This window comes from Emiliania huxleyi (genome assembly GCF_000372725.1).
Source record: "Emiliania huxleyi CCMP1516 unplaced genomic scaffold EMIHUscaffold_412, whole genome shotgun sequence".
Taxonomy (NCBI): Eukaryota; Haptophyta; order Isochrysidales; family Noelaerhabdaceae; genus Emiliania; species Emiliania huxleyi.
The window spans coordinates 382-13,408 of record NW_005198887.1 but is presented as its reverse complement, the minus strand read 5'-3'; the positions used below and the strand labels follow the sequence as shown (position 1 = coordinate 13,408).

Sequence of the window (13,027 nt, the reverse complement as noted above, 5' to 3'; positions counted from 1 at the left end):
GAGCGCGTCCGCGAGGGCCTCGCCGCCCTCTGCTCCCGGGTAAAAGGCCTCGACGACCGCCGGCGGGTTGATCGCGTGGCGGAGCTCCTCCGCCACGGACACCATGCCTCCGTTGAGCAGGAAGAGGACCGTCGGCTTGTTGAGCGCGAGCACCGCCGCCGCGAGTGCATGCTGCTCGCCTGGCAAGTCGATGGAGGTGCGGTCGTGCGCCTCGCCTTCGGCCCACTGCATGCCGTTGGTCGCGTTGGCGGGGCGGCAGTGCAAGTGGCGGGGCGCATTGTCGCGCTTCCCCCAGCGCCCCGCGCCCCACGAGCCGCACGAGGTGCCGCCCAGCCCGAGCACAACCACCTCGGCCGCCTCCGCCGCAGCGAGCGCCGCCGAGAAGCCCTGGCGCCCCATGAGGATCACGTCGCAGCCCTCGGCGTACGCCGTACCCGCGTCGGGGTTGCGGTCCGCGAGGGCCGCGAGCGGCGAGGTGACGCACTCGAAGCCTCCGCTGGCGCAGACCTTGCCCGTGTCCACCTGTGGTGTGTCCACCCGTGGGTGAGGCACGGTCGAGAGCCGTGGGACGGGGAACCTGTCTGCTGAGGTGTAGCCGAGATGCGGCCGAGATGTCGCCGAGGTGCAGGGCAAGACCTGGATGAGGGCGCGGGTCGCGTTGGCGTGCGGCCCGAGGACGGCGATCCGCTTGCCCGGAGCGAGCGGCAGGATGGGCCCGCCGCCGCGCCGAGAGGTCGGGTTCTGAAGCAGGACGAGCGAGGCGGCGGCCGCGTGTCGGTTGAGCGCTCGCGACGCGGCGGTGCCGATGTCCGCCTCGCCGAGCTGCCAGTACGGGTTGCCTGCCTTTGGGTCGAAGAGGCCGAGCTTGAAGCGGACCCGGAAGGTGTTGAAGAGCGCCCGGTCGACGTCCGAGATGGAGCAGCGCCCGGAGCGGACGCCGCTCAGCAGGGAGTGGTAGTAAGTGTTCCCCGAGTCCACGTCAGTGCCTCCCTCGCGGAGGGCGACGCAGCTCGCCTCCTCCGCGGTGCGCTTGTAGCGGTGCGCCCTCCACACGTCCGCGACCGAGTCGGTGTCCGAGGTGACGTACCCTTGGAAGCCCCACGCCTCGCGCGCAGCCTTCATCACGGGCGACGCGCAGGCGGGCAGGCCGTTGACGGCGTTGTAGCTGCACATCACGCCAAGGGCGCCCGCCTCGCGGATCGGGGCGCGGAAGGCCGGCCAGTAGTAGTCGGTCAGCAGCTGCCGGCTGACGTTCACGTCGACGGTGTGCCGCGTGAAGCCATCGCTGTCCTCGAGTGAGTTGGCGTCGAAGTGCTTGAGCGTGACGGCCACCAGCGTGTACTGGCTCGCGGCCTCGCGCGCAATCTCCGGGTCGCCCTGCTGCAGCCCGCGCGTCCACGCCGTCCCAAGCTGGCCCATCAGGTACGGGTCCTCGGCGCCGCCCTCGCCGTTCCTGCCCCACCGCGGGTCGCGGTTCATGTTTAGCACGGGACCCCAGCAGTCGAGGCCAGCACCATTGAGGCCGTCATCGAGCCAGGAACCCAAGTTCCAGCCCGCCCGGGTCTCACGCCCCACCACCGCGGCCATCTGCCGCATGAGCCGCCGATCAAAGGTGGCCGCCCATGCCGTGTTGGAGGGAAACGACTGGCTGCACCGCCCGTCGGTCGTGCAGTTGGCAAACATGGACGAGTGGAGGCAGTTTGAGCCCCAGTAGTAGGAGGGCACGCCCAGCTTCGGCAGCGCCTGCCGGCCGCCGGTGTGCATGCGGTGGCCGCGCGCGGTGAGGAGGTTGGGCTTGACGCTGTCGTCGATCCGGCTGACCAAGTCCCAGACGCGTTGATCGAGCGGCAGCGAGTGGTTGCAAAATGGAAAGTGGTCGAAGCCCGCGCCGCAGGCCTTCAGGCCGGGCTGCGAGCAGGCGGCGAGAGCGAGGAGAAGGGACATGGGATGTACGCGAAGGCAGCGGGGTGGGAGGCGGTGAAGGCGGCGGCGTCGGGGGCAAAGAAAACCTGCACCGGACAGCATGCTGTGAGAGCCCCTGTGTCCCGCTCCCGTTCCCCTGTGTCCCTGATCGTCCTACAAGATCCTGCTTGTGCAGGTGGGGACCCTGTCCTTCTCCCACCCCTCGTTTGGCGTGTCCGTTGTATTTATTTATTTATTTAGAGCCCCTGTGTGAAGAGTGGTGGAGTCGGCATCCAAGCAGCACTGGAGGCGGATCGGCGCGCGTAGCGCGAAGGAGGCGCGGTCCTACTTCGCTACGACGCTGCGGCGGGCGTGGGGCGTGCACTTTGCGCGCGAGTTCGCGCGGCACCGCATCCGACGCGTGGTGTTCGTGGGGGCCCCGCGGCGACAGCCGGGCAGGCCTCTCGCGACGGCCGATGGAGACTGGCCAGCGCTGTCGGCGGGCGAGTTTGCGGCGCACGCGCTGCGCGTAGGCGGCGCGTGGGCGGGCGGCCCGCCCGGCCGTCGGTGAGCACCGGACGCGAGGGTCGGTCGGCTCTTAACTAGCTGTATATAGTCGCGATCTGCCGGCGTGCGTATGAGCTCACTAGCTAGAGCTCACACTAGAGGCCGTCATCGCATTCGCCTTCCTGGGACCCAGCGCTGACTTCTGACTGTCGTTGCTGTCTCTCCCCCTTCTCGACTGTCTGTGCTTGTGCGTCTTGGGTCCGGAGTTGTGCGTTTATGTGAAGAGTGCGTAAGGGGTTGGGCACAATGAATGCTGGCTATCTGCTGCAGGCACTCCTGCTCCTTGTGCCGGTCTGGTGGCTGCTCGGTGGACGAGTAGCGACCGCGCGATTCGTCAAACGGCGACTAGGGCTGAAGCTTCTCGCAACCGCGGCTGGCCGAGAGCCCGCCGCTGACTCTCAGAAGGAGGTTCTCAACACCGACTTTCCAGACGAGCTTCTCGACGCCATCGTGTCGCACCTGGACCTGCCGGCACTCAAGTCCGCTCAGGCGGCATGCGACTCTTGGCGGCTCTCCGTTCGACGCGTCTGCACACCCGCATTCCTCGCTGATCGCTTCGACGTCCCAGCGCTGCTGTCGATGGGCGCTCCGGTGAGCAGCCTGCTCGAGCGCATCAAGGTCGCGTCGCGAAGCCAATCGGCAGGCTGGCACGAGCTCGATGCCGCGCTGAGAGCAGGTGACGACTACCTGCCGGAGGGCGTGAGGACGGAAATGCTGCTCGCGTGCTCATGGTTCATCAAATGCAGCCTGCTCCACTACTCTGTCCAGAGCATTGCTGCAAAGGCCGTCGAGTTTCCGCTCAGCGTCCTCCCACTGGGGTTTGTCCTGCTCCGCACAAAGGGCGCGGACCCGGAAAACACCACGAAAGTCGCGTGGATGCAAGGCGATGCCCCACGCAACTGCGAGGCGTGCCAAAGTGTCATGAACGACCCGAGGCGAGGACATCTCGTGCTGGCGTGCGGCTTTGTGACGAACGCCATCCTCACAAACGGCTCTGCCGAGCAGCAGGGTGGCATCGCTCACGGGTGGTCCCGCACCGGCTGCAGCGTGGCAATCCATTCGCCGACGCGCGGCTCAATGACCATCAGAATGGACGGGCTCCCACCCAACGCCATGCCGCTGAGGAGGAATGTGCAGGTGCGCGTCCCGTTCTCCGTGGAGTGAGCATGTGCATATGTACGGCGCGAGGCTGGGGGGGAGGCACATGCTGGGAGGTATGACGTACGTGAGCCGGATGCAAATTGTGGTGCAGTGCGCACTGGCAGTGGAAGCAAGGAGAGGCGACGTAAGAGGCGCCTGTCCTCCCCAGGGTGTCAGTTTTTATTGTTTCGTCAGTATACTCAGTACTCGAATGCTCTCTTGTCTCTTTACTGCGCTCCCCTGCAGGGCCAGGGCTCAAGTGCCCGCAGCCATCCGAACCCCCTTCTTCCGGCGCTCCGGCTCGCCGACGCCCCCCGCTCGCGCTCGCCCCGCAAAACACACACGGCGTCGGCCGGTCGGGCTAATAAGTGAGCATCCGACAGCATCTCTCCGAGGTGGAATTGTCTCAGTCTCAGATGGAACGGCTTCCATCCCGGCGGTGGTTCGAGTCCACATGAGCCGAAGGTGAGGGGGGGAGAGAGGCCAGAGGTCTCTGAAGCTCAACCGAGTGAGGAACTGAGGAGCTGAGGAACCTGTTCGGCCCATCCTGATCGTGGTGATCGTAAAACAAGATCCTTTTTTAGCACGACGCGGCGGTCACACGCCACCGCCTCCGACGTCTCCCAGTGAGATGATGGAGAGGGGGGACGGCACCGCCTCGGCCCTCGGCGGGCCGGCGTGCACCTCGATCCTGGTACGGTGTTTGTTATGACCCCCCCCCCCCCCTTCCGATGAACACACGAGTGAGGGAGGGCGAGGCGATCGAGGGGGGCGATCGAGGGGTCCCGTCCATAATGCGGAATCAACCCTAGACAGATGGTGGAGAAGAGCGAAATCCAAAGTGCTCCATGATGGATGCCAGCTGGTACGCCCCCCCATCAGAGATCATCTGCGGATCCTATAAAGCGGCGGGCGAATTAGGGTTTACCAATTAAAACTCCTGGGCTCTCAATGCCTAGCCCGCCGTTCTGTCAGCCGCGGCCCGCATGTCCAGACAGTGCGGGCCTCGACGCCACACTAGGTCCATTGGGTTGAAGCCTGGCGTTGGCTAATCAAACCCTATGCCTGCACTAATCAAAAAGTGGTACGGGATACCAGTTGCCTCACGGAAATCAAATTATTAAATCAAAGCGCGTCGGAGAGTGCCTTCTTGGGAGAGAGAGAGATTTTTATTTATGTTACTTCTTGGTGGCAAAATCGGCAAAATCGGCAAAACCTACCCGGGCGCGGCGGAACGGTGAGCATGCTTGAGAGAGAGTGCAACAAACGAGTGGTGATGAGCGCCTTGTTGTTCAGAAAATTGTTTTCTTTTATTCGTTCGCTCGAATATATCTCCACTCCCTGTGTTGCCCCGCTCCTCCCCCCCCTCCGTGTATGGGCGAACGCCGAGCCGCCGCATCAGCTTGAGCTGCCACGGCCGACCGATTGGCCTCGGCGGTCGCCGCCTCCACCCCCTCCCCTAGCCTCCGCCACAGCCTCGGCGGTCGCCGCCTCGGCGACAGCCTCAGCCAACACCAGCCACGTCCTCCCCCGCCTCCGCCGCCACCGCTGCCGCACCGGGCTCGGCCCCGCCGTGACGCCGAACCGAATCCTCTCCTCGTTGAGAGCGCCGCGAGAAGCCTGAGCATCCCCTCCTTGTCCATCTGCGCGGCTTCTCACTGCCCCGGCGCCCACATCTCGACCTTCTTGGGCAGCAGCTGGTTCGACAGGTCCTCTCCGTGGCCGAGGCAGCCGCTCTCGCCCTCGCCCCAGGTGAAGACGGCGCCGTCGGCGGTGCGGGCGAGGCTGTGGTGGCCTCCAGCCGACATAGCGACGACGCGCTGGTCAGCCAACGCCTCGACCTTCTTGGGCAGCAGCTGGTGCCGCTGGTCGCCGTGGCCCAGCTGGCCGTGGCCTCCACGGCCCCAGCTCCAGACGGCGCCGTCGGCGGTGATGGCGAGGTCGTGCTGGGATCCAGCGGACACAGCAATGACGCGCTGGCCAGCCAACGTCTCGATCTTCTTGGGCAGCTGCTGCTCGTCGCCGTGGCCCAGCTGGCCGTGGCGTGCGGCCTGGATAGCAGCAGTGCGGAGGCCTCCAGGGCCCCAGCTCCAGACGGCTCCGTCGGCGGTGAGGGCGAGGCTGTGAGCAATTCTAGCCGACACAGCGATGGCCCGCTGCCCCGCCAACGCCTCGATTTTCTTGGGCAGCAGCTGGCGCTGCTCGTCGCCGTGGCCCAGCTTGCCTGCTCCCCCATCGCCCCAGCTCCAGAGGGCGCCGTCGGCGGTGATGGCGAGGCTGTGGCGATGTCCCACCGACACAGCGACGACGCGCTGGCCAGCAAAGGCCTCGACCTTCTTGGGCAGCAGCTGGTTCTGCCAGTCGCCGTGGCCCAGTTGGCCGTCGCTTCCTGCGCCCCAGCTCCAGACCTCTCCGTCGGCGGTGAGGGCGAGGCTGTGGAATCCTCCAGCCGACACAGCGACGACGCGCTGGTCAGCCAAGGCCTCGATCTTCTCGGGCAGCAGTTGCCTCTGCTGGTTGCCGTGGCCCAACTGGCCTTCCTCTCCTCGGCCCCAGCTCCACACACTGCCGTTGGTGGTGAGGGCGAGGCTGTGCGCCCATCCCGCCGTCACACTCAGGGCGCGCTCGCCTCCCAGCGGAAAGGGGAGGCGGGTCGGCGTGTTGAGCTGCGCCACGCCCTCGCCGTGCCCGAGGAGGCCTGGGCGGTGATCCGGCGCATAGCCGCACGACGAGAGCCGTCCCTCGCCGACAATGAAGAGGCTGTGCCGAGCGCCTGCCGCCGCCCTCGCCGGCGGGTTGGACTCGCACAGCAGCGCAGCGAAGCACAGCCACCGCACGGCGCAGCCCTCGCCCTCGGGCTGCGCCGGCAGCTCGAAGCCGCGCTCTTGCGCCCACAAGCGGATGCCCTCCAGCGCAAGCGAGGCGTGGAAGAGCAGCGAGACGGCCGCGACGCGAGCGATGTCGGCGGGGTCGCAGCGAGAGAGAGCGCGCGCGAGGAGCTCCGTGGGGAGGTCGAGGAGGCGGGCGGGCAGCGGTGCGCTTGGCGAGGGCGCAGCGGAGGACGAGGCGAGGCGGCGCGAGCGGCGCGAGCGGCGCGACGGGGTGGACATCGCGAGAAAAAGAATTTTACAACAAAACTCCCTCGCACGACACTGGGCACAGGACTGGGCACGGGACTGGCTCGCACTGGCACTAACACAGAAAAAGAATTTTGGACGCGGGCGCAGGAAGAGGCGGACGCCCAAGGGTGGGCGACGGACTGGCGCACTGAGAAAAAGAAAATCCAAATGCCGCGGAGAGCCTTGCCCTGTCTATACTGCCCCGGCGCCCACACCTCGATCTTCTGGGGAATGAGGGCGCGGCGGCGGCGGTTGGATGGAGCTGCGAACGCGGAGCTTCCGCCGGAGGACGACGCGGTCGAGATGGCGAGCGCCGCCCAGCTGCTGGACAGCGTGGCGGAGGTGGGCCCCGCCGGCTCTGCTGGCTTGAGTGCCGGCCGGAGCTAAGAAACCACGGCGCGGGGTGGATGAGGGCTGTGGAAAGGCATAGAAACGGCGGCGTGCCGCGGCATCCTGTTTTCTTAATGCCCGCAACCCACTGTAGTGTCCACTCAGCGACCGATACCCGTAACACATTACCGGGGGAATTAGACACAACAGATACGCACAACCGACGCCCGAAGTGCCAAGAAGGACGTCATTAGTACGAAACCTCAGAAGGCCATGGGCGCCGAGAGAACATTCCCCCTATAGCAAAAAAAAAAAAAGCAGAAGCAAACCTCCTTCCCAGGTTACCCCTGCCAAATGCCGCCGCTCTCGGGGCATGCTATCCTGTGTAAGCAGGGCAGGTGGGGGAGGGGGGCAGTCCCTCTGGTCTGATACTGGTGTGGTTCTGTCCCCATCTTCTTCTCGGAGGCAAGGGCGAAGCTAAGAATATTTAATTGAGCACTGCATCAGTCAGCGAGAGTGTGTGTGTGTGTGTGGGGAGAGAGAGAGAGAGAGAGAGAGAGAGAGAGAGAGAGAGAGAGAGAGAGAGAGAGAGAGAGAGAGAGAGAGAGAGAGAGAGAGAGAGAGAGATTTGCATCAGTTCTCGTATTGGCGGGGCGACAAAAAAAAACTGCGTCCGCGTCGGCGAGAGACGGCCGCCATCCCTTCCACTTTCCGAGCGCTCGCGTCCGATGGCGGTCGCCGACTGGAGCCAGGCGCGCTGCAAGCGTACTAGAGGGCCGTTTGCCTACTCGCGCCTATCCCCAGTCTACTCCTGCACCTCATGCAGCCAGCTTTGCGACCGCCGATGGACATTCACCCACCCACCGTCAACGCTGCTTGGCTGCGCCTGCCGACGGCCCGCCCTCCCCGTCCCGCCTTCAGTGGGATCTCGAGCAGCGCGTGGCCTCCATTGTGGACAGCACACTCAAGGATATATCGCAGCGGTACAAGATCCAGGAGGAGCTTGGCGCCGGCGCGCAGGCGACGGTCTACAAGGCGACGCACAAGAGGAACCACATGAAGGCGCGTCCGCTTCGCACGCCGCCCGCGGCAGCGGCTCGCGTGAGTCAGCGCGCCGTCTCGCCGGCAGGTCGCCATCAAGGTGATCGAGATCAAGGAGCTCGAGGACGACGAGCTCTTTGATGCGCTCCGGATGGAGATCCTGTTGCTGCGGCAGCTCGACCACCCTCACATCGTCGGCATACGAGAGGTGGTGCACGACGCAAACTCGGTCTACATCGTGCAGGCCCGCCGCACCTCTCCGCTCCAGCCCCGCTCGCCGGCCCCTCCGCCCTCGGAATCCAGTCGAGGCGAGCACTCTCTCTCGACGAGCGGCTCCCCTGAGCCCTCCCCGCCGCCCTGTGGGGTCAGGAGTGCCTCAGCGGCGGAGAGCTCTTCGACGCCTTGCTCGCAAAGGGCCCCTTCAAGGAGGTCGATGCGCAGGTCTACTTTGCGCAGGCGCCGCGGGCCGCCACCACCACCGCCGCCGCCACCACCACCACCGCCGCCTCCGCCGCAACCACCGCCACCACCGCCGCCTCCGCCGCCACCACCGCCACCACCGACACCGACACCGCCACCTCCTGCCGCTGCCAGCCGCTGCTCGGCCAGAGAGGGAGTGACCGCCGCCCGTCGCATCCGCAGGTTGCGCTCGCAGTCGAGTACATGCACGAGAGGAACGTGGTGCACCGCGACCTCAAGGTGCGGTACCCTCCCTGGCCCCGCCGCCCGGCTGGCCGTCCCCGTGGCAGGCTCAGCTCTCCTCCCCGCGGGACGACAGGCGGAGAACCTGGTCTTCAGCGCCAAGGGGTCGCCGCAGATCAAGTGCATCGACTTCGGCGGCGCCTGCACCTGCACGCCCGACCAGATGCTCACCGGCCTGGTCGGGACGCCGCAGTACGTCGCGCCCGAGGTTGTGACGGGCTTCGGGGAGGTCAACCCGACGGACGAGCCATATGGCAAGGGGTGCGACCTGTGGTCGATGGGCGTGCTACTCTATGTGCGGGCCGCCCCGCAGCTCCGGGCGGCGGTCCGCACCACCCTCCAGTGCCCTCCCTCCTCCCTCTGACGCGAGGCCGCCTCTTCCGCCAGGTGATGCTCTCCAAGACGATGCCGTTCCGCGCAAAGCAGGTGGACGCGCTGCTGCGGCAGGTCGTCAAGGGGCGGTTCGCCTTCCAGCCGGACGAGCGGTGGCGGCACGTCTCCGCCGACGCCAAGGACCTCATCTCTCAGCTGCTCACCGTCGACGTCAGCAAGCGGATCGACATCGCGGGCGTGCGGCAGCACCCTTGGGCGGCGGCCGCCATCGCGCAGTACGAGGAGCTGCTTCCAAAGTACAAGACCAAGGCGGCGATCAGGGTGGACGCCGACGGCGAGGGCGGCGGCGCGATGGGCGCCGTGATGCAGATGTTTGCGCGCCGCAAGGGCGCCTCTTCGTCGCAGCTCGCAAAGCGGAAGCCGCCCGGCATGTCGAAGGAGCAGCAGTACTGGCGCGCGATGGAGACCTCGCCGCGCGCAGACATGCCGGAGGAGCCTCCCCCGCACCTTCTGGCCGCCCCCCCGTAGGTACGCGATGGAGATCTCGCCGCCCACCGACATGCAGCAGCTCGGAGGCGTCAAGGTGTCGGCGGACGGCACGTTCGAGATGGAGAATGTTCCGCCCGAGATGGCCGCCATCCTCGCCGACATCGCGAAGAAGAAGGCCGCGTCCTCGGGGCGCAGCGGCGCGGCCGACGCGGCCGCGCCGCCGCTGCCCGCCGTCGCGGAGGCTTCGGTCACGGTGTCGACCTCTGCGCCGCCGCCGCCTCCTCCGCCGCCGCTTGTGGCAGTCGAGGCCGAGACGGCGTCGAGCTCGGAGACTCTAGGAACCTTCTAGGAACCTTCTAGGAACCTTCTAGGCCGAGACGGCGTCGAGCTCGGAGACTCCGCGCACGGAGAGCCGAGAGGCGGAGATGACGAGGCTCGCCACCGAGGCGGGCGCGTACTACCGGCAGGGCGGCGAGCAGAATGAGGCGCTCGAGACGCTGGCGCTGCTGCGCGAGAAGGACGACCTGATCGCCAAGCTGCAGGAGAAGATAGACAGCCAGGAGGCGGCGCTGGACGAGCAGGCCGCGGAGATAGAGGAGCTCAAGGCGGCCGCCATGGGCGCGCCGTCGCCCGTGCGGCAGGCGCCCGACACGCCCGCGCGCTCTTCGGAGCAGAAGCGGCTGCAGGCGGAGCGGACGCGGCGCTCGAGCCACGACACGTCCATGACACGTCCGCGACACGTCCGTGATCCTTACCGCAGGCGGAGCTGGACGCGGCGCTCGAGCGTGCGCAGCAGGCGGAGGGGGAGCGCGAGGCGCAGCACGGCGCCGCGGTCAAGATGCAGGCCAAGCTGTCGGCGGTGACGACCCTCTACACCGAGGCGATGCAGCGCGAGGCCGCGCTCAAAGTCGAGTTCGATAGCCTCAGGCCGGGCGCCGCAGCCTGAGCTGAGCGCTCTGCTGGCGTACCGTTTGTGAGTCGCCTTGAGCTTGTGCTGCGCTGAGAGGTCTGCGCGTTGGATGCGCGGTCGTCGTAGGCGGCACCGCATATCCGCAACGTCAGCGGAGCCCGCACAGCGGACCAACCCCGATCGTCGCGAACGGCGGGGATATTCTTCGGGACGAGAGCGGTATGCCATTCTCGCTGTGCGCCGCAATAACCACCGTTTCTTGATCTTGTGTCCGTTGAGCGCTCCTGTGGGAGATGCCACACGATGTGCAGTATATCTCGGTAGCTTACTACACGCAACACGCGCAACACGTCTCACCTCTCACGCGGCGCTGGGACATCGTATACTGCGACTGTATTCCCCGCGCACGCCGCACACACAAAAGGGGCGCGCTTCATGGCGCAAGCCGCAACCGGCGCGCGGATCCGGGAATTCGATCGTCCCGCTGTCCCGCTCACGACGGCGCGTCGCTATCAAGGCAAGAGACTTCTCCGGCCCGGCGCACGCGGCGCCCGTTGGAGGAGGCACGCCGCCGGACCCTCTCCCCGAGCGGCGGCGTGCTTGGTCGGCCGTTGCGCCCCGCGTTCTCGTCCTCGTCGCTGCTCACCGCCATAGGGTAGGGCGCGGAGAGCCGTTTCGATCGAGCCACGTGAGACGGTGGCGACGCCCCGTCGATGGAGAGCCGCCGCAGGGGAGGCAAGACCAGGCCGTGAGCGGAGCCCTCATCGGCGCCCGCCTCCGGCTCGTCCTCCGAGGGGGCGTCTGCAATCGTCGCCTCCGAGTCAGCTTCCGAGTCCGAGTCCGCGATGGTAGCCTCGGAGTCGCTGGTGGCGCACGCGGCAGAGAGAGCGGTAGGGAGAGGAGGGGGAGGGGGCGGAGGAGCGAGCGAGGCCTCCGCCCCGGCTCCGCCGCCCGCCTCCTCCCCTCTGCCCGCCGCCTCCTCGCCGCCGGACGACTCGCCCGTCTCAAAGCCGCCCTCGAGCCCGCTCCCCGCCGCGGAGGCGCTCGAGGAGAGCCAGATCGCGTCGTCGTCCCGCCCGCCGCCCGCTGCCAGCAGCCACCTCGAGGCGGCAACCCACTCCTCAAGCCCCTCCTCGGACCTCCCCTCCCCGACCTCCCACTCCTCCTCGTCGTCGTCGTCGTCGTCGTCACGGGCGACCGCCCTCGTCCCCTGCCTCCTCCTCCTCGCTCCTCCCGCGCCGTCCGCCTCCGCGGGGGCAGTATTCGCGCCCCGTCCCTCCGACGGCTCCGACGGAGCAGCCGCCGGCCGCGCGGCGCCTCCAGCCCGAGCAGCGCCTTCGGCTCGCCGCCGCCGGGCGCCGCGCCGCGGCGGCTCGAGCCCCGCCGTCCACGGGCAGCCTCTGGTGAGGCCCGCGGCTGCGCGCCCTTCGCGCTGCAGCTGCCGCTCGAGCGCGTCGTAGTCGGAGGATGGCGGCGGCGGCGGCCCTCCTCCCAGCGGCGCTCCAGGGCGAGGCGCCCACTCGCCGCGCAGCAGGTGGATGCCGAGCGGGTGAGAGCACCACTCCTCGAGGCGGACCATCACGGCGAGCACCTGCAGCAGCTTGGCGGCGGAGTACGAGCGGCGTCGCAGCCCGAGATCCGCCACGTGCTCCCGCACGGCGAGCGAGACGGTGGGGTGCTGCCACGCCCACTCGAACTGCAGCGCCGACACGTTGTCGCTGAAGCCGTGCACAAACCCTAGCATCTCCCACGGCCTCTGCCGTGAGGTCTTGCGCGCACCGCCCTTGACCTCGCCGTTGTGCTGGCGCAGCCGCCGCTGTGGGTCGACGGTGAAGCCGATGTATGTGCGGCCGCGGGCGGAGGGGCTGAGGGAGCGGAGCAGGTAGCAGCAGCGGAGGCGCGCCTCCTCGCGCGAGCCCTCTTCGCCGGTCGTGCACGGCCGTTCCGTGTCGTGCGCTGCGGAACAGTCGGCCATGTGAGGCGGAGAGGTACAGTAGGAATTCTGCCTGCTCAACCGCAGGGAAAAAGAATTTTTTCGAGCAAAAAGAATTTTAGAGCTCAGCCTCAAAAAGATTTTTTGTTTGGAAAAGAATTTCCGCGGGCTGGCACGCACTGGCGTGTCCCTGATCGTCCTTCCAAGATCCTGCTCGCGCACAGGTGGGTGGTGGGGACCCTGTCCTTCTCCCACACCCCTTGTTTGGTGTGTTCGTTTTATTTAGTAAAGAAAAGAAAGAAAACAGACAACCCAAGGGAGGGATGGGAGGACGGCACGCCGCCACCACACAGGGATTTTAAGATGTTAGTAATAAGATGACTGTGTGTCGCGGTCGCTCGTGCGTGTCGTCATCATCTGTCCCGCGTCCACCCATACCGCGCTGGTGTCCAGTCCGAGCCTGACTGTTCTTCACCTTTCTACCTACCTACCTGCTCACACCGGAGACTGGCTGGGGGGGGCGCGGGGGCCCCCGGAGGCACCGTGCGCCGCGCAGCAGTG

The 13,027-nt window shown here is 67.0% G+C and overlaps 4 protein-coding genes across 4 annotated transcripts in view; 2 read left to right on the top strand and 2 right to left on the bottom strand.

Annotated features, from left to right (window-relative positions):
- The window catches only part of EMIHUDRAFT_458997 (hypothetical protein), a gene marked incomplete at both ends in the record, with an annotated part of 2,697 nt that extends 753 nt beyond the window's left edge, over nt 1-1,944 (bottom strand). Inside the window, 2 exons of the mRNA XM_005769641.1 lie at nt 58-522; nt 637-1,944. Coding sequence (XP_005769698.1) covers nt 58-522; nt 637-1,944 — 1,773 coding nt within the window. The remainder of the gene's footprint in view (nt 1-57; nt 523-636) is intronic.
- A 771-nt stretch (nt 1,945-2,715) lies between these two features.
- Nucleotides 2,716-3,633, top strand: EMIHUDRAFT_244173 (hypothetical protein; the record flags this gene model as incomplete). Its single annotated transcript, XM_005769640.1, has 1 exon — nt 2,716-3,633. One exon carries the CDS (start codon nt 2,716-2,718, stop codon nt 3,631-3,633), a length of 918 nt encoding a protein of 305 aa, XP_005769697.1.
- A 4,153-nt stretch (nt 3,634-7,786) lies between these two features.
- Nucleotides 7,787-10,569, top strand: EMIHUDRAFT_458996 (hypothetical protein; the record flags this gene model as incomplete). Its single annotated transcript, XM_005769639.1, has 10 exons — nt 7,787-7,861; nt 7,980-8,120; nt 8,188-8,343; nt 8,469-8,555; nt 8,742-8,798; nt 8,878-9,096; nt 9,189-9,586; nt 9,663-9,803; nt 10,057-10,255; nt 10,384-10,569. 10 exons carry the CDS (start codon nt 7,787-7,789, stop codon nt 10,567-10,569), a joined length of 1,659 nt encoding a protein of 552 aa, XP_005769696.1.
- Nucleotides 10,570-10,821: 252 nt separating this feature from the next.
- On the bottom strand, nt 10,822-12,530 carry EMIHUDRAFT_458995 (hypothetical protein). Its single transcript, XM_005769638.1, has 2 exons — nt 11,925-12,530; nt 10,822-11,633 (listed from the first exon to the last, which is right to left on the bottom strand). The coding sequence occupies exons 1-2, from the start codon at nt 12,506-12,508 to the stop codon at nt 11,027-11,029; spliced, it is 1,191 nt and encodes a 396-aa protein (XP_005769695.1). The 5' UTR covers nt 12,509-12,530; the 3' UTR covers nt 10,822-11,026.
- Nucleotides 12,531-13,027: the final 497 nt, after the last annotated feature.

Bases quoted from the DNA above. Each gene is read 5' to 3' on its own strand.
- EMIHUDRAFT_458995 (XM_005769638.1), bottom strand. From the start codon at position 12,508: ATGGCCGACTGTTCCGCAGCGCACGACACGGAACGGCCGTGCACGACC. The intron at 11,634-11,924 runs GTGGACGGCGGG...TGCCGCCTCGAG, and splicing joins GGCCTCACCAGAGGCTGCCC to GTGGCTGCTGGCAGCGGGCG.